The sequence below is a fragment of the Colobus angolensis genome, unplaced genomic scaffold (assembly GCF_000951035.1).
Source record: "Colobus angolensis palliatus isolate OR3802 unplaced genomic scaffold, Cang.pa_1.0 Scaffold51, whole genome shotgun sequence".
Lineage (NCBI taxonomy): Eukaryota > Metazoa > Chordata > Mammalia > Primates > Cercopithecidae > Colobus > Colobus angolensis.
In genome coordinates, this window is record NW_012118599.1 from 4,836,373 (window position 1) to 4,856,068 (window position 19,696).

At 43.3% G+C, this 19,696-nt stretch overlaps 1 protein-coding gene across 1 annotated transcript in view; it reads left to right on the forward strand.

Moving 5' to 3' along the window:
• The first annotated feature begins 773 nt into the window (after positions 1-773).
• Positions 774-19,696, forward strand: part of MCM3 (minichromosome maintenance complex component 3) — a 21,274-nt gene continuing 2,351 nt past the window's right edge. Inside the window, 16 exon segments of the mRNA XM_011960240.1 lie at positions 774-986; positions 2,145-2,257; positions 2,675-2,883; positions 3,368-3,498; positions 6,238-6,476; positions 6,982-7,090; positions 8,168-8,321; positions 8,651-8,782; positions 9,368-9,576; positions 11,917-12,091; positions 12,477-12,603; positions 13,393-13,543; positions 16,631-16,771; positions 17,744-17,847; positions 18,660-18,745; positions 19,178-19,247. Coding sequence (XP_011815630.1) covers positions 774-986; positions 2,145-2,257; positions 2,675-2,883; positions 3,368-3,498; positions 6,238-6,476; positions 6,982-7,090; positions 8,168-8,321; positions 8,651-8,782; positions 9,368-9,576; positions 11,917-12,091; positions 12,477-12,603; positions 13,393-13,543; positions 16,631-16,771; positions 17,744-17,847; positions 18,660-18,745; positions 19,178-19,247 — 2,363 coding nt within the window.

Consider the following 19,696-nt stretch of genomic DNA (forward strand, 5'->3'; position numbering starts at 1 on the left):
AAAAAAAAAGGATCGTGTGATCTTTTTATAAGACCAGAAAGCCTTTAATTTACCCGTTATTAAGTAAGATGGAGTAATAACGGTTTCCAGAATTTGTATAACACACGATGCAGTCTCTAGGGGGCGGGGTAAACACCGATTTTTTTTTTTACTTCATCCTCCTCTGCGGCGATGTCTTTATGGGTTCGTCAGGTAATGGTATCAGATAGCAAATGGGTTTTTAACTAATCTTTCCCTAAGATACTATAGTTTCATATTCTATCCTATAGATTTTCAAAATCCACTTTTACACTAGGATGCCACTTGAGGGCAGTTCTGATTTGGATATATCTTTAAAATGATTTGCTTTTATGTTTTCATCTCCCTGCGTTATAAACCACCATCTTCTGACGTTTAATCTACTTTCAAGTAAAGTCCTACTGCCGGCCTGAATTTGGTCATTGCATGGGTCAAAATTTCTGCAGCTTGAGAAAACCCTGCAAAACATCCGGAAAGGTAGGAGAACACTACAACTCCCAGAACGCAGCGCTTTCCCTCTCGCCAGCCTGTCCCCTCCAGCTGCCCAGTGACCAGCCTCTGTGAGCCTCCTCTCAGCCCTATTGGTCAGTTTGCTCGTCAGTGAGGGAGGAGGCGGGAGGGGAGGAACAGAGAATCCCGGATGGTACGTTTCCCGCCACCGCGGGGCGCCCAGCGGAAAACCCAAAGAAGAAGAAGTTTTTGATTGGACAGTCGCTATTCCGGCGTCAGATAACTCAGCCAATCATAATGCTTATATGCTCCCAGGGTCCCCGCCTCTTCCTTGAGGTAACCTTTGGTGGCGGGAAAAGTTCGGAAGTTTTCGCGCCGGGGTGGAGTCGTCTAGGGAACCTTCGCGCTACTTTGGTAGAGGTAGTTCTTTGGCAGCGGGCATGGCGGGTACCGTGGTGCTGGACGATGTGGAGCTGCGGGAGGCCCAGAGAGATTACCTGGACTTCCTGGACGACGAGGTGAGGGAGGCGCCGGCGCGGGGCTTTAGCGCTGGGAGCCTCTGCAGAAGCGTCCCGGGAAGCCAGAGGCCCGCCAGACCTCCATACCGTGTGCTGCAGCGGAGCCTGCCGGGCCCGAGCCTCCAGCCCCAGTCTTGTAGCTTCTAACGCCGGACTCGCTAGTTTGTGTTCTATAAGTGAACTCTTAGGAAGCCAACTTTCTCCTAAGTACAAGCGATGGTCCGGGCACGCGAAAGGCGACAGGTTCCTATTAAGTGCAAGCAGATTGGCAAAGCCCACCTCGGCCTTTTGCATTTCACTGCTCTCTCTTGATTTGGGGGGTGGGGTGGGGGGAGGGGCTGCCCTAGGGCTATAGTGACCAGCCGCGTTGCAGAGTGCTCAGATTTTAGGGACTGGCTTTTTACCAGGAGGAAAAGACTCCCTAATTCGACTGCATTCTTTTTCAATACCAATTAAGATGCAGATAAAAAGTGTTTTGTGTGCAACCCAAGACTTAAAGCCATAGAATGTTGAAAAGCTATCTTGAAGGGTTGATGATGTGACCAAATAGCTGAGATTCTCTATTCCTTTAGGTCGGGTATGAGAACCCTTTCCGTATTGCAGAGATGATTTGGAAAAATATTACTTTTTACGTAATTCTTAAATGAAAAGCCATTTTAATGTGACTATTAAGAGTCTGTTTAATTTACATTTTTATTGTATATATTTGAAGTGCACATGTTTTGAGATACGTGGTGAAATGATTACTACCGTGAACAACATATCCATCTATTCGCATTGTTACCTTTAACATTCACATTGTTAGGTTAAACTTAACATTTTAATAAAGTTTGCACTTACTGTCCTTTTAGACTTCTCGAGCTCATTTTAATTCTCCACTAAAGAGAGAAATTACAGCATGCAGAAAAGTCGTCCATGATGATGGGAATAACAGCATGGACCTTGAAGAAGTCATTATCATTCTTACAGTCCCCTCTTAGGTTGTATTTCGAATCTAAAGATAGTGAATGAAAGGGAGAAACTGATGAGCACATACATACTGGGGATTCAGCTCTGCTGCAGAGATTGACCTGGCTATCTGGCTGTGAGAACTACTTCTGTTTAGAAACATTGTTTCTGAATTTGTGGCTATGGTGATATGTGGTGGCTGTTTTGCAGGAAGACCAGGGAATTTATCAGAGCAAAGTTCGGGAGCTGATCAGTGACAACCAATACCGGCTGATTGTCAATGTGAATGACCTGCGCAGGAAAAACGAGAAGAGGGCTAACCGGTGAGTGGCAAGGAGATACACTCGCTCTCAATGAGAATGGCTCCCTTCCCTCTTGGCCAGATTGAAACAGCCTCTCAGGAGAGGACTTGTATTAAACAGGATTGATCTAGAAGCCCTCATAGCTCACCTGCACCTATTATTATTTTTATTTTTTCCGAAAAGTAGGTGGTTGGCATTTTCCTCCCAAACGCCCCTCCTTCCAATGTTTAGCTGAATATGATTTTTATACCTTTGATAAGTTGAATTAAAGTTGCTCCTTAGTTCTGGTATTTTACTGAGTCTTATAGGATGGCAGGAGAAAGCAGAAGCTGGATTTTCTCATTGTTTTTAATGATCCATTTATGATCCTGCTGTTTTGAGGATCCATTGTTTTGAATTCCGCCCTGTCTAATTTTTCTTTCTCCTGCCCGTGTACAGGCTTCTGAACAATGCCTTTGAGGAGCTGGTTGCCTTCCAGCGGGCCTTAAAGGATTTTGTGGCCTCCCTTGATGCTACCTATGCCAAGCAGTATGAGGAGTTCTACATAGGATTGGAAGGCAGCTTTGGCTCCAAGCATGTCTCCCCGCGGACTCTTACCTCCTGCTTCCTCAGCTGTGTGGTCTGTGTGGAGGGCATTGTCACTAAATGTAAGTGGGTTAAAGGGGGGCCACTAAGGAAATGAAGATAGAATAAGACAGGGAGGTGGGGAAAGCAGGAGAGACAAAGTAGATCTGGGTAGCTTGTGGCTTCAAAGAGGTGGAGCACTGGAATTACGTGGTAAAACTTGGAGGGGCTCAGGGTGTACAGTGATTACGGGGATGTTGAGTAATCATAGGTATTAGTAGAATGATGAATTCTGCTGAGAGCTGGAGGAGTCTTGGTTCCTGGCATTCTCTCATTCCAAACCCTAACTCCACCTATTTTATTAGTTGGGATCAGTGGTACTTAAAATTTTACATGGATATGGTGGTGGTCTATATATAAAAAAAATGAATAAAAGGTAATATTGAAATATCGTAACCTAGTCAAAAAAAACACAGTATTTGGAGTCATAGGCTTGCATAGGTTTGGGTTCCACTTGTATCATCGTCTAGTTGGGTGAGTTTATATGTGCACATTTTCCATGCCTAGGTTCTCTAGTTCGTCCCAAAGTCATCCGTAGTGTCCACTATTGTCCTGCTACTAAGAAGACCATAGAGCGACGTTATTCTGATCTCACCACTCTGGTGGCCTTTCCCTCCAGCTCTGTCTATCCTACCAAGGTAAGGGGGATAAATTGATTGAGCTGTCTTGGAGGTTGGAGTCAAAGATACCCGTTTTAAGGCAAAGAGTTTTGTAATATCTGAAGTCTTTTTTCTGTAAAGGGTGAAAAATAAGGATTAATCCAAAGGAAAGATTGATTGCAGGCCAGGGTTTAGTATGAAAATCCCACAATTTTTATTTGGTTATGTTTAAAGATGAGGTTTTCCTATGTTGCCTAGGTTGGAGTGCAGTGGCTATGCACAGGTGCAATCATGGTGCACTAAATTTGCAAACTCCTGGGCTCAAGTGATCCTCCCAAGTAGTTGGGATTACAGGCTTGGGCTATGCCACCTGACTTCACAATTCTTTTTTTTTTTAAGAGACAGGATCTCTGTCTCTCAGGCTGGAGTGCAGTGGTGCGATTATAGAACACTTCAGCCTGAAACTCCTGGACTCAAGGAATCTTCTCACCGTAGCCTCCTGAGTACCTGGGATTATAGGCATGAGCCACCAGGTCTGCTAATTTTTCTTTTTCACTTTTTTCTAGAGACAGGGTCTTGCTGTGTTGCCCAGGCTGGACTTGAAGTCCTGGCCTCAAGTGATCCTCCTTCCATCTTCCAAAGTATTGAGATTACAGACATGAACCACCATGCCCAGCCACAACTCTTATTTTTTTTTTTTCTAGATGGAGTCTCTCTCTGTCGCCCAGGCTGGAGTGCAGTGGCGTGATCTTGGCTCACTGCAAGCTTCGCCTCCTGGGTTCACGCCATTCTCCTTGCCTTAGCCTCCTGTGTAGGTGTGACTACAGGCGCCCGCCATGCCTGGCTGATTTTTTTGTATTTTTAGTAGAGATGGGGTTTCACCGTGGTCTCAATCTCCTGACCTCGTGATCCGCCCGCCTTGGCCTTCCAAAGTGCTGGGATTATAGGCGTAACTCTTATTGTTTTTTTAAGAAAACACTTGTTCGTTTTAGAAAATTATGGAGTAGTCAAAAGAAGATGTCATCTACATAGATGTTTTAACAACGTTATAATCATATAATTTTGTAATCTGCTTTTTAAAAAGTAGAAAAATATGCTAGACTGTTCTGTAATCTTTAAAAATATTTCGTTGTGGGTTTGGGAGAAGGCTGGCATAGGAAAATGCTTTCTTTATTCTTAGTGTTCAGATTGATCTGAATTGAGGACAATGCAGGGCTTTCCTCTGGAGACAAAAGATCATTAATATTGATTACTTGATGTCTAAACTCATTCTATCAAAGAATTCCGCTCCTCCCCTCATCAAATTTTAATTGAGAACTACTGTATTGAAAGCACTGTTAAGTGCTATGGTGGACAAGGATATAAAGAAGACCCAGTCCTCGTCATCAGTCTTCACAGTGGTGGAGAAATGAAACATATAAACAAAAACAAGAATGAGTATCTTAGAATTATAACTTAAACATACTTTAGCATCATTTCATCTGGAGTTAGCTGCAGATGAAATGCTGAGATCAGAGAAATTAAACAATTTGCTTATGGTCCCAGTTAGTGATGGCCTTAAGGACTAGAACCTGTGTCTCTTTAGTTCATGCCAGCTGTATTCTCTAAGTCATTCTGTTGTCTTCTTTGGACCTTAAGGTCTCCACTTTTCTAAAATTTCTTCTTCAGGAAGTACTTGGGAAGTACTCTTCTGCTGATTACTGTGGCCAACCTTCTTTACTTGAAAAGTGAAATACATTGGACCAGATCTTCTGGAGATTGTCTGTGATGGTGCTTAAGAGTGTGGGCTTTGGAGTTAATACCTGTGTCAAGTCCAGACTCTTTTACTAACTGTGTGACCTGGGGGAACTTATTTAATCTCTCCTAGTCTCCTGGTTTCCTTGTCCATGACGTGTGAAAATATCTTCTTTACAAAGTTGTGATAATTACATGAGATAATTTTGTGAAGTAATAGCACAGTGCCTGGCACATAGCAAACACTCAATAAGTGACAACTGTGTTTTTAGAAAATTCAAATGTGAAGGAAGTAAAACTTCAATATACGTACAGGAAAGCTCACATAAGTGTATAGTTTGATGAAGTTTTACAAGCTGAGTATACCTGTGTAACCAGCTCCAAATGAGGAAATACTAGCACTCAAAAGTCCCTCTTGAGGGCCCGTGTTACCCAGGGGTAACCACTATCCTGATGTCTAACCCGCATGGATTACTTTTGGCTGTTTTTCTATTTTATTTAAATACTCTTTTGTGTTGGGCTTCTTATGCTCAACATTGTATTTATGAGATTTATCCATGTTGTGTATAGGTGTGTTTCATACATTTTTATTGCTGTATAGTATTCATTTATGTGACTATACTATGTTTATTTAACCATTCCACTATTGATGGCATTTTTATACTTTTAAATTTTTGACTGTTAGGCATAATGCTGCTATGAGCATTACAGTGCATGACTTTGGGTGAATGTTTCTGTTGGGTATTACCTAGAAGTGGAAAAACTGCTTCAGAGTGTAAGCATATATTCAGCTTTAGAGGGGAAGTAAGAATCTTAATTTAGATGTTAATATAACCATAGTCCATTCAGACTATGGGTTGCCCCTTCCATTTGATGCATGTTACTAAAACAGAGGGGAACACAAAAAGCTAGGGAAGGTATTTGACTTTTTTTGTTCCTTAATAATGAAATTTTACGAAGTCATCTTATTTGCCATGACAGGTGAGTGTGGCATTTTTAAGACAGGACGGAGTTCACTCTATCCCTCTGTGTGCCTTTTTCTAGGATGAGGAGAACAATCCCCTTGAGACGGAATATGGCCTTTCCGTCTACAGGGATCACCAGACCATCACCATCCAGGAGATGCCGGAGAAGGCCCCAGCCGGCCAGCTCCCCCGCTCTGTGGACGTCATTCTGGATGATGACTTGGTGGATAAAGCAAAGCCTGGTGACCGGGTTCAGGTAGTGGGAACCTACCGTTGCCTTCCTGGAAAGAAGGGAGGCTACACCTCTGGGACTTTCAGGTAAAGGGTCTGCCCTAAAGTGTATGTAATGTTGTTGACAGCTTCCATTTCTGGTAATAGGCTTTGTCCGGTTTGCCGTATTCCAGAGTTACATCTGATAGGTTGAGCACTCTACCTGCGTGGGAGACAGGATACCTTCAATACCTCTTTTCTGTCAGATAAAGCTGGTGATACTTACCATCATATGCCAAAAGAGAGTTATTGGTGACAGTGATGACAGCCTCGTGGCTTTCCTGGGAGTTTCTCATTTAATTATGCTTCGTCCCCATACACAGTTCTGTCTGAAGCTCTGTGGGTCAATTCCAGAGGTGGGGCATGATCAGTATATTTGGGTCACAGACAGAACCAGTTGTTTAATTCACAACAGCTACCTGCCCCCTCCTCCCCAGCTCTGATTGGCTGGTCTAGTTTGGTAGCCTAAAAAGGCTTACTACTGCTGGGGGCACTAGCTACTAACGTTAGGAATTGAATATAACGGGCTTCCTCTTTATTCTCTTTGTTCCAGGACTGTCCTGATTGCCTGTAATGTTAAGCAGATGAGCAAGGATGCTCAGCCTTCTTTCTCTGCTGAGGATATAGCCAAGATCAAGAAGTTCAGTAAAACCCGATCCAAGGTCTGGGCATCGTTTAGAAATTTGAGGGTGGGAATGGATTTCTAAGAGTTGTGTTTTGGTGCATGGCTGTTTTTGTACTAGATCAGAAGGAAGGGTTGAGGTTTTTTTGTCTAAAGTGTTTGGTGTTAGCTTCTTCTATTTTTGTGTAAATCAACACATGAAGGGTGTTTTTGCTGTTTGTTCTTTAATAATTCTGTTGTTATTAAACAATTTTAATACCTGCTACTTGCTGGGCTGCTAAATGAACCTAATACAAATATTAGGAGAGGTGTTAACTTACAAGTGTACCAGTAAGTCTATTAAATACTGAAGACATTGGTGATGCATTACTACTTAAATATTTTTTCTTTTAGTTCTCCAACTTGTTTTTCTTGTCTTTTTCTTTTTAAGATAGGATGTATGTCCACATTTAGAATTGAACTACGTATATGAATGTGTGATGATAAAGGTTACTGTTCAAGCATAGTACATGTTCTTATTAAACCTAAAATGTTTTGAACCTGGGGATACTTTTTTCCCTTAGAGATTAACCCTCTAAACAAATTTTGAAATTTGAAATTTTGAAATTCTGCCTCTGTGCCTACTCTGATAATGGCCTGATGGTGTGATTTGTCTTAGAGAAGAAACTTTTGCAGTTAGGAACAGTGTACATGTTTCTGTGTTTCTTCAAGTATTTTCTTTCTTCTTTTTTTTTTTTTGAGATGGAGTCTTGCTCTGTCACCCAGGCTGGAGTGCAATGGCGCGATCTCTGCTCACTGCAACCTCCGCCTCTTGGGTTTAGGTGATTCTCCTGCCTCAGCCTCCCAAGTAGCTGGGATTATAGGCACACGCCACCACACCTGGCTAATTTTTTGTATTTTTAGTAGAGACGGGGTTTCACCATGTTGGCCAGGCTGGTCTTGAACTCCTGACCTCATGATCTGCCCGCCTTGGCCTCCCAAAGTGCTAGGATTACAGGCCTGAGCCACTGCGCCCGGCCCTCTTCAAGTATTTTCTATAGGCCAAAGTATGTAAAGTGGAGCTCCACAAAGTCCCATTGAATCTCACTAGGCTTGCAATTGGTTTTTTCTCCTGTAGGATATCTTTGACCAGCTGGCCAGGTCATTGGCCCCTAGTATCCATGGGCATGACTATGTCAAGAAAGCAATCCTTTGCTTGCTCTTGGGAGGGGTGGAACGAGACTTAGAAAATGGCAGCCACATCCGTGGGGACATCAATATTCTTCTAATAGGTATGATGTTGGGGATTTGCTTTAGACTGTTGTTCTTGTGGAGTGGTTGTGGGGACCTATAATATGTAAGATTGTATATTCTATACTTAGTATTTCAGTCCTATCAAAAGGCTAAAATAAATCTTTTTTTTTTTTTATCATGTCTGGAATTCCTGATTTATAGTATATAAGATATATTCTTCCATGAGTAGTGAAGGGAAAAGCGAAGGAAATAATATTAAAAGCCAATTACTGTATGACTCTGTTGTGTCAAGAGCTGTGCTAGAAAGGCAGAACTTGCTGGGGGTGCTGGGGAGTTTCCTAGTGTCATCACTGCCCCCGCCCTACAGGAGACCCATCGGTTGCCAAGTCTCAGCTTCTGCGGTACGTGCTTTGCACTGCACCCCGGGCTATCCCCACCACTGGCCGGGGCTCCTCGGGAGTGGGTCTGACGGCTGCGGTCACCACAGACCAGGAAACAGGTAAGGATATAAGGGTCCTTGGCAAAGGCCCAGCAGAGAGGCTGAGCGTAGATCCTTTGTGTGCCCTGGCTTGTGTTCTGAAGATACAGTTGATAGGTTGGTTGAGGCCAGATTATAGAGGACTGAGTATTCAGCAGTGGTGGGTGAGTTATTTAAGTCTTTGGTTCATCTATTTACAGGAATGTTTTTGATTTGAAACAAAGTCTTAGCACTTCAGAAGGGAAATAAAAATGAAGATTGTACTATTTTATGAACTAGAGGAAGGGATTTAGAGACCAGTGAAGAGAAGGCAGAGGCCTAGTTGGGATATTATTTGAGGATGAGGCCGAAGAGAGACTCTATAAAGGAAATTTGTGAGAAGCTAGTTACTTAGGGCTCGAAGTGGGACAAAGAGATACTATTAATATTTAGGTTTGGGCTGAAAAGGTGACCCACCAGGATTTCCTCTTAAGTTTCTCGCAGCCAACACTGTTGCCGCCTTCGCATGTACAAAGTGAGAGATTCCTAGGAAGGAGATTGAAATCCTTCCCTTCTGGCCTCTAGAACCTAGACTGTAGCATGTGTTTTTACCTCCTCACTTCCCAGGAGATCGTCGTCTGGAAGCGGGGGCCATGGTCCTGGCTGACCGAGGTGTGGTTTGCATTGATGAATTTGACAAAATGTCTGACATGGATCGCACAGCCATCCATGAAGTGATGGAGCAGGGTCGAGTGACCATTGCCAAGGCTGGCATCCATGCTCGGTTGAATGCCCGTTGCAGTGTTTTGGCAGCTGCCAACCCCGTCTACGGCAGGGTAAGTAGGATCAGGCCCCAGCTGTTGTCCTCACCTTCATTTGATTTTGCTGACTAACTGGGCTGAGAAGTGTATTCTAGGTGACCCAGGGCAAAGACTAAAAATAAGGCCATTTTCTTGTTGTTATTGTTTGTTTAGAGCAGTGTTCCTCACCCATTCCTGCACAGCAGACTCCCGTGGAAAGTTCCTTATTTAAAAGTAACTTTTTAACAGTATAGTTAAACAGTCCATTTAACATATTTAACAGTCCATTAAATAAAAGGACTACGTGCATGTGGCGGAGGAATTTCTAAACAGAACAGAGCTATAGCATGAAAATGAAAAGACTTGCTTCCCTCTCCTGTCACTTTGCCAAGAGGTAACAGCTTTGAAGTGTTTAAGGAAACAAAAATTTAAGCATGTACCAGCAAATACACTATTTCCTTGTTAAGAATTATCTCTTTATCTTTGTTTTTATCATGACTGTGATGTGCTAGATATAATCTTTCATATTTGTCTGTGCCTGGGGTTTGGTGAGTTTTTCCTTTTAAAAAATAGATTTCTAGTATTCCATCATAGGGATGTATTTAACTAGTCTCCATCTGATGGGTATTTAGTGGCTTCGTTTTTTCCTTCCTATTTTGAATGAAGCTGTAGTGGCCATCCCTTTATGTATGTTTTGTTACAGATTTGGGAATATATCTGTAGTATAAATACCTAGCAATGATATTACTGGATTAAGAGTTACGTGCATTTTTCTTTTGGTAGAGATTGCAAAATTACCCTCTTTAAAGATATATTAATCTTTTAATTAATACTTCTATTAATGAATGCTCATAAATGCTTTGTATTTACCAACTCCTTTTATCCTATCAGTAACTGCCTCACAATGTGTAGTTATCTTTATTTTACAGATGAGAAAATGGAGGCACAAAAGATTATGTAACTTGTTCAAGAGCCACAAACTTGAAAATGGCAGAGCCAGGATTTGAGCCCACAGCTCATGCTGTGTCCTGGCAGTTTATAATCCTATGGTGTATGGGAACGCCTTGTTGCGATGGTGTTTTTTATACATACAGTTGCATGGTCCCCAGCTCAGAGTTTCTGAATTGAAATCTCTGAGTTGGAGCTCTTGGTAGCTATGGTTTAGAGAGGCTCCGCAGGTTTGGTTTTAATGTGTAGCCAAGGTTGAAAACCATAGGTTTTAAAATTAATGATGGGGCTGGGCGCAGTGTGTCATGTCTGTGATCCTAGCACTATGGGAGGCTGAGGTGGGAGGATCACTTGAGCCCAGGAGTTTGAGACCAACCTGGGCAATATAGTGAGACCTCATCTTTAAAAGTAAAGTAAAGTAAAATAAATGATAATGTGTATTTATGTCATTCTCAAGAGTGATTGGGAAATATAAGAAAAATGGCAGGACCTGAAATGTGAACATGGTCAAAATCATTATTACCTAAAGGTTGTTATGTTCTCTGACCGTGAAGTGTATGTGGATGGGTAGGTATCAGTCCAGTAGGCCCAGAATTGAAAGGAGAGTATTGGGGTTTTTGAATCCCGAGGAAAAACTCCCTTGATTTTTTTTTTTTTTTCTTCCTGAGACAGCATCTTACCCTGCCACCCAAGCTGGAGTACAGTGGAGTGATCCTGGCTCACTGTAGCCTTGACCTCCCTGGGTGCAGGTGACCCTCCTACCTCAGTGTCTTTAGTAGCTTGGACTACAGATGTGCACCACCATGCCTGGCAAATTTTTTTTTTCTTTTTTAATTTTTATAGGTACGGGGTTTTGCCATGTTGCCCAGGCTAGTCTCGAACTCCAGGGCTCAAGCAATCTACCTGCCTCCCAAAGTGCTGGGATTACAGGTGTGAGTGGATGTGCCTGGCCAGTTTCTAAGATGTTATGATTTGTACATCATTGACCATTTTAGTTGAGGTTTTACTCATATCTTCTGAGTAAGGGTCTCCAAAAAGTTCTAAGTGCTTGTAGCCTAACCAACTTGCTCTGTCTTTACGACAGGTAGGGGAAAGGGATCATCTCTCAGTCAGGTCCTGCCTTGGGAATGAGAAGAGCAGAGTAAGGTTTGGGAAGGAGGGGCTTGGTTTAGAGACCTACATTCAGCCTTTTAGAGGTTCCTGTAGTAGGAAGTGGGGCTTCCTAGGAAGCTCAATTAAAGAAGGGTTGCAGGTAGAAGAGATGATTTACATTGTTTAATGGCTTTAAAATACTTGACTTTTTCACTGCTTTTTGTCTGTTTTGCTCTTTGAGGTCAAGCCTTCCATTTCCACTCCCAGAATTGCAGCAGCCTTGTCCTTTCTTCCTGTTGATGTCATGTCCACTTCTGTTGTCCTCACATTCCCCAGTATGACCAGTATAAGACTCCAATGGAGAACATTGGACTACAGGACTCACTGCTGTCTCGATTTGACTTGCTCTTCATCATGCTGGATCAGATGGATCCTGAGCAGGATCGGGAGATCTCAGACCATGTCCTTCGGATGCATCGATACAGAGCACCTGGGGAGCAGGATGGCGATGGTGAGGTCATGAGAATAGTAAGAGTAACTCATGGAAAGGGGCTAAACAGATGGTAGTTTCTCAGGCCCAACCCAGGTGGTGGTAGGTGTTTCAGTGTCTGGGTTGATGTTGAAGAGCCCTCAACTGTTTAGCCACCTCCCCTTCTCGCTTACTGGAGGTTATCCTAAGGTATGTCTTTTGTCCATTTCTGGGTCTAGGAATAACTGAGCATCTTCTGTGGGCCAGGCAGTTCCACCATCTTTATCTGTGGGTTCCATGTGTCTGATTCTTTTTGGGCCCTTTCTTTATGAATCTTGGTGTCTTCCCTTCTTGTGCTATAGAAAAAGCAATTTCCCCTGGGTTAAGCTCTTTATTACTCTCCTTTATCCTACCTTGGGTATACCAGCTATGCCCTTGGGTAGTGCTGTGGATATCCTGGCCACAGATGATCCCAACTTCAGCCAGGAAGACCAGCAGGACACCCAGATTTATGAGAAGCATGACAACCTTCTACATGGGACCAAGAAGAAAAAGTAAGCATTCTCATAACTCTTCCTCAAGGGAGCCTGAAATTTGTGTTATATTAGAACATGTGTATGTCTAAGCTTAGCTAAGGCATTACGTGCCCAGATCAAAACCATGCCTGGAGTCATAACCATGTGGACTAATTTTCTTCTTTTCTGGGTCCACAATATATCCTTTATCCTGGCCAGTTGCCTTGTAAATGTTTGGGTCATTCAGCCCAGGTTCAGGTCTTTTCTTAAAATATAGTTTGGATGACATACCTAACTGATGGTGGGTGTGCCTTATACATGAAAGATGGCACATGTCATGTAGCCATTTGTGATGAAGGGTCAGCAGATAGGAAACATTTGAGACTTTGTAAGTAGACTTGGGTGAAGGAGACGTGTGATCAGGTGCTCAAAGCATGAAATGTGAGATCTTACACCTCTATTTTTGGTCATGATGCAGTAAGAAGCATAGCATAATCTTCAAAGCTGTTGGTTTAAGAATGCAGAATTTGGAGTCAGAAAACTTTGAGTCTACTTCAACTTCTCTGAGCTGTAGTTTTCCCACCTACAAAATAGAGTAAATAATACCTAAACTTTTTACCTAAACTACCTAACTCACAAATAATACCTGAAATAATTAAATAAAAATATGTGGAAGAATCTTGTATATGTTCCATATAAATGGGAGTTATGATAATGGGTTCTAGGCTTTGTCTGTTTTGACCTTGGCTTTTCTGAGAGGCAAAGCCACTAATCCAGGCAGGTGGTAAGGTGTGGCAGGGGGATGGAATTCACTGTGTGTGGCTCCAGGGAGAAGATGGTGAGTGCAGCGTTCATGAAGAAGTACATCCATGTGGCCAGAATCATCAAGCCTGTCCTAACACAGGAGTCGGCCACCTACATTGCAGAAGAGTATTCACGCCTGCGCAGCCAAGATAGCATGAGCTCGGACACTGCCAGGGTGAGTGCCTGGGGGAGCCTGGGCCTCGGATCCCTTAGGTATATGGCTGGGCAGGAGTCCTTGCTATCTGGGAGCTTTGAAAGCATTTTAACCTAGTGACTTTTTTTCCTGGTCTGAAGAGCTTCCTGTTACACAATTTTAATCATTTCCTTTTATAAAGGAAAATGAAATAAGGACCCCAGAGGTAACATGTCTCTCATGAGTTAAAATGACATTGGCCTCCAGAAGCTGTGATTCATTCAGCAAACATAGGAGTGACTTCTGGAAAGTGACCTAGTCTCTCTTCTTACAAGCAATGTAAAATTAATAAGCACTCTTTTCAAAGACCTCAGATCCAGGATGGGGAAGCACAAAGGTAGATAGAAAGACATCCCTGCATATTTATAAATATTTACCCCAGTGTGGTACTTACGAAGGAATGAATGTGAAAGGCTCTTTGAGTATAGATGAAGAAACTGTTAATTTTCTTTTAGACTTCCCTGAAGGGGTATGAATGTCAAGGAAGGATTCCCAGAGAGTATGATATTTGGACTGGACTTTGAAAAAATGACTAACAGGCAACCATGATGGTTATTCAGAGCAATTTCTGGTAACCTAATATAGCTGTCCATGAATTTGTCTAAATCTTTTTTTTTTTTTTTTTGGTGAGACGGAGTTTCACTCTTGTTGGCTAGGCTGGAGTGCAGTGGCGCGATCTCAGCTCACTGCAGTCTCCACCTCCCCAGTTAAAGTGATTCTCCTGCCTCAGCCTCCAGAGTAGCTGTGATTACAAGCATGTGCCACCACGCCCGACTAATTTTGTAGTTTTAGTAGAGACTGGGTTTCGAAACCATGTTGGTCAGGCTGCTCTGGAACTTCCGACCTCAGGTGATCCACCTGGCTTGGCCTCCCAAAGTGCTGGGATTACAGGTGTGAGCCACCACGCCTGGCCCAAATTTGTCTAAATCTTTTAGGGGCAGTGGATTTTGCAGCAGAAGGACCCAAGTCCAGAACTCTTATTATGTGACATAGACATAGACTCTTGGATTAGACATGATTTCAGATCATCTACTCCAGCCTCACCCGCTCTGTCTTCTCAAATCCCTGCTGGGACTTTTTTTTTTGAGATGGAGTCTTGCTCTGTTGCCCAGGCTGGAGTGCAGTGGCAAGATCTCGGCTCACTGCGACCTCTGCCTTCCAGATTCCAGCTGTTCTCCTGTCTCAGCCTCCCGGGTAGCTGGGACTACAGGCCCGTGCCACCATGCCTGGCTAATTTTGTATTTTTAGTAGAGACGGGGTTTCACTGTGTTGGCCAGACTAGTCTCAATCTCCTGACCCTCACGATCTGCCCACCTCGGCCTCCCAAAGTGCTGGGATTATAGGCGTGAGCCACAGCACCCGGCCGGGACTTTTTAATACCGCCAGTGACAGCATGCTCAGAACATTACTGTTTTGAAATTTTAGAATATTTATTAAGCTTAAACCTATTTCCCCACAACTTTTACCTGTGGCTGTTAGTCTTGTTTTCTGGTGGTTGTGTATCACCTGTCTTCCTCATTAAACAGCTTACTTTCTTTTTAACTGGTCCTTTCCCCATGCGAACTTCTGGTGTGTGGCCCGCCCTCTCATTGAACCTAAAACTGAGCATCATACACTATTTTAGTTGCGGTCCTAGTGTGAGATCTGTAAGTGAATTCCAAGACAATTTGGATTCCCTAGGTATGCTATTGCAGGCTAGGATTTCACCAGCTTTTTAGGTGATTCAAGAATTAGAACTTGTCATGGAGTGTATGACTTCCAAACTCTGGTAGCTTTCTAAATTATTACAAAATTTATTGAATGAATTTAAATGTGAATGTATTTAGTTTTGAATGTCATTGTGAATACATACGGTAATTTAGGAAACTTGAAACAAGAAGGGACCAGGATACGTTAGTGATGGGTCATATAATGGGAGACCTGGAAGGTGTGACAGAAGAAGTTTCTTTTTTTTTGAGATGGAGTCTCGCTCTGTTGCCCAGGCTGGAGTGCAGTGGCGTGATCTTGGCTCACTGCAACCTCTGCCTCCTGGGTTCTCCTGCCTCAGCCTCCTGGGTTCTCCTGCCTCAGCCTCCTGAGTAGCTGGGATTACAGGCATGTGCCACCACACCAGGCTAATTTTTTTTGTATTTTTATTAGAGACGGGGTTTCACCATGTTGGTCAGGCTGGTCTCAAACTCCTGACCTCGTGATCTGCCCGCCTTGGCCTCCCAAAGTGCTAGGATTACAGGTGTGAGCCACCATGCGTGGCCTGGAAGTAGTTTCATGTCTGATCCCAGCTTTGCAGCTAGCTTTTGGACTGGACAAATCCTTTCACCTATCAGGTCAGTTTCTTTATCATAAAATGAGAGAATTGGACACATCAAAATCACCTGAAACTTGCACACATATCTAGTCCCAAACACTGAGATTTCTGATTCATTCATTTCCAATTCATTCTGATTGATTAGGTCAAGAAGGCCATTCATACAATAGCATTTTAAAAGGTAAAAGCACCCCGGTTTGGTATTCACCGGCCCCTGTGAGAAACAATTTGTTAGGAATGTGTCAGAGTTCTCCTCCTCTGGACTGGGTTTACTCAAGCTACATATTTGTCCTCAGATTACTCCTTTCCTATCCCTCCTTCAGTGTAACTTTGGAAACTCTCCTTGAAGGTCTTTGAGTCCCATTTCCTTAGTGTATAAAACTTCTCCAAGTTATTAAGAGGGTGAAATGACAGAATATATATAAAGGCAGACTTCCTCCTGCATTGCTGGCCTACAATCACTGATGATTTTTGTCCCTTCTCTTTTCTACGCTGTAGTCTTTTATCTTTCCAGTTGTTAGATGCCTAATTTTCTTCCCTGTTCACTTGCTCCTCCTTCCTGCAACAGCCTTGTGTATATTTCCTTGATCCTTGCTGTCATCTTTCTCATTTTTATATGGTATCTATAGAGAACACAGAGCTCTGAATTCTCTGCTTGGGCCTCCTGGGGCTTTTCTGGTAGTGTCATTTCCCTTTCTGTGCAGTAGGATAGATGGGCATGCCTAAAGGATTTGGGATAAGCAATCCTCCCTTTTCTTCCCTAGACATCTCCAGTTACAGCCCGGACACTGGAAACTCTGATTCGACTGGCCACAGCCCATGCGAAGGCCCGCATGAGCAAGACTGTGGACCTGCAGGATGCAGAGGAAGCTGTGGAGTTGGTCCAGTATGCTTACTTCAAGAAGGTGAGGATTCAGATGCCAGGGCATGAGAGGCTCTTCTGAATAAATTACAGATGCGTGGGCTTCCCGGGCTTCCCAGCCTTCCGTGGCTGACAGCTACATTTGGATCGTCAACAGAAAGCAGTATTTGTCTTCCAGTGATCAGTCTGCCTCACTCTTTCCTCTGGAACACTCAGTGATTCTCAACCCTGACTGCACCTGAGAATCAGATGGAAAGCTTTAAAATGCTGATTCCAGGGCTCCTAGAGATTCTGGTTTAGTTGATGTGCTATACTTTCAGTCAGCTGCTTCTCTGTGTACCCCTACTTCCTTTGCATCTTAGAAAAAAAGTAGGTGTTTTCAAAAGGGCTACCTTGGTAATCTTCCTTGTCCCTCTGTACCTTTCCTCTTGGTAGTCTCTTCAAGTGTCCCATTGGCACCTCAGAAGCTCATGTTTAAAGTTGAACTCTCAAACTTTTCTCATCCTGTTTCCCAATTTCTGTTTGTGACATTGCATCTCTATCATTTTAGATAATCAAGCCTCAAGCCTAGACTCCCTTTTCCTAGTTGCCTACTCTCACCCTGGTCTGGTGAATTTTAGTGTTGGAGTTGAGTTGTGAGTCTGATAAAGTCTTCCTCGCTTTTTGCTAGGTTAAGGGTTGTCTTGGATTTCAATTAGACACCTGATTTATAAGGAAATGGATTGTTTTCCACTTAACTATTATGTGCTAGACATTCGTTTCTTTATTCAGTAAACATTTATTGAGTACCTACTATGTAAACAGCATATAATATACTTCCCAGCATTTTAAAAAGATGGGTCACAATCTCTACTTCTGCCCCTGGTCCTGGGACTTAGGGATAAGAGGAGCTAGGTAAACCATTGGAAATGTGGAAGTCATTCCTGCTTATGGTGCAGAAGGGACTCAGAGTTCTTGATGCAGTTCCCCTGCATCATTGACCCCTCCAGCCCACCCACACTTGCCTTGGTCCTAGGTTCTGGAGAAGGAGAAGAAACGTAAGAAGCGAAGTGAGGATGAATCAGAGACAGAAGATGAAGAGGAGAAAAGCCAAGAGGACCAGGAGCAGAAGAGGAAGAGGTAAAGTGGGGCAAGCAAATGAGATTAAAAAGTTGGTGGCCAAAAAGTTGGTGGCTCACGCTTGTAATCCGAGATGGGTGGGTCACTTGAGTCCAGGAGTTTGAGACCAGCCTGGGAAATATGGCAAAACTCTGTCTCTACAAAAAATAGAAAAATTAGCCGGGCATGGTGGCAGATACCTGTGGTCCCAGCTGCTCGGTAGGCTGGGGTCGGAGGATTGCTTGAGCCTGGGAGGCAGAGGTTGCAGTGAACCGGGATCGCGCCACTGCATTCCAGCCTGGGTGACAGAGAAACAACAAAAAAAGTTCCAGTGGGATTGGGGAGAGGAGTAGAGGGTAGAGGGTGGAATGAGCACTGCTTATTGATGTCAGGTTGTTCATGGAGGGTGTTCCTAGACCTGCAGGGTTTGCGGATGAAGATAACCTGGGTAAAAGAGAAAGAGAGTGAGACCTTCTCATATGCTTTTGACCCCTCTACTGAAGAAATGCTAAATAGTAGGAACAGCAACCCAACCACTGAGGATTTTGAATATATACTTAAAAATTCTAAGGGAAAAACCTTCATGCTTATGGTTGAACTTATAAGGGTGAGTGATGTGGGAAAGAGCATTGGAAGCAGCGCCTGTTTGTGTTCTAGTCTGGGGACTTGGTCTTGTTTAGAACAAGCAGCAGTTTGCAAAGGCCTAAGCCTGTGCTTCACTTTGACTTAGTGGTTCTGTTTCCTTTTCTCCATAATTAGAAGCACAGCATGGGGCTCCCTTGCCTTTCTGTCTCCAAACTCTTTCTCTCTCTTAACTGCCCTGGGTATTTTAGAAGGAAGACTCGCCAGCCAGATGCCAAAGATGGGGATTCATACGACCCCTATGACTTCAGTGACACAGAGGAGGAAATGCCTCAAGGTGAGTGAGCGCCCCTTACTGATGAAAGAGGTTGTTCCTGTGACTCTTGTTTGTTTGGCTCCCTGTTTGGGGCCTATGTCCAAGAGGTTTGTCCCAAGAGAGCTTCAGGGGAAACCCACAGTAAAAACTTTGGAAAAAGCTTTGCTCTATTGTGTACACCTCCTTGATGAACTGTGCTGTGCTATCCCTGGTTATAAGCATTTCACATAATATATATTTTGAGGGTCTCCTGCCTCACTAAAGTCCTTCATCATCCAGTGAAGATTTCCCTTTATCCTAATTGTTCTGCCTGGCCCCATAAGAACCCTAGGAAATAGGAGTGTTCAGCAGGCTGAGTGAGGGATTGGGAGTGGAGATGATTTCCCTAGTGTTTGTGGAAATGGCTTCACCTTGCTAATCTTCCCCATCTCTACAAACATCAACCCTCTGAAGTACACACTCCAAAGACGGCAGACTCACAGGAGACCAAGGAATCCCAGAAAGTGGAGTTAAGTGAATCCAGGTGAGTAGGGATGTTGCTCCTGCCCCTTCAAGAATTCTGTATCACTGAGGAAGGGACTTTTTTCCCTTGGAGAGGGTGGGAAACAAACTGCTGGTTATCAATAAAACACAAAACTAGAGGCCCGCGGCTTTTAACATTTTATATTCTCATTTAATTTCAAACTTATTGAAAAGTTACGAGAAAAGCATGAAGAACTTCTGGATGTCCTTTACCCGGAATCTTCAGTTGTTTAAATTTTACCATTTGCTTTATTAATAATTCTCTCTCTGAGAATTTGAATTATGTCTGTGTGGGGTCAGGAAGAAGAGTTTTACAACAAGTACAACTTACGTCTTACTGTAACCTCAGATTCTTCTTGGTGGGATAGATACATTTTGGCCATTTGTTTTTGAAATGAAGAATTTTTACCACCAGGGTTTTAGGAGACATTTTTATCTGTGAATTTTGTT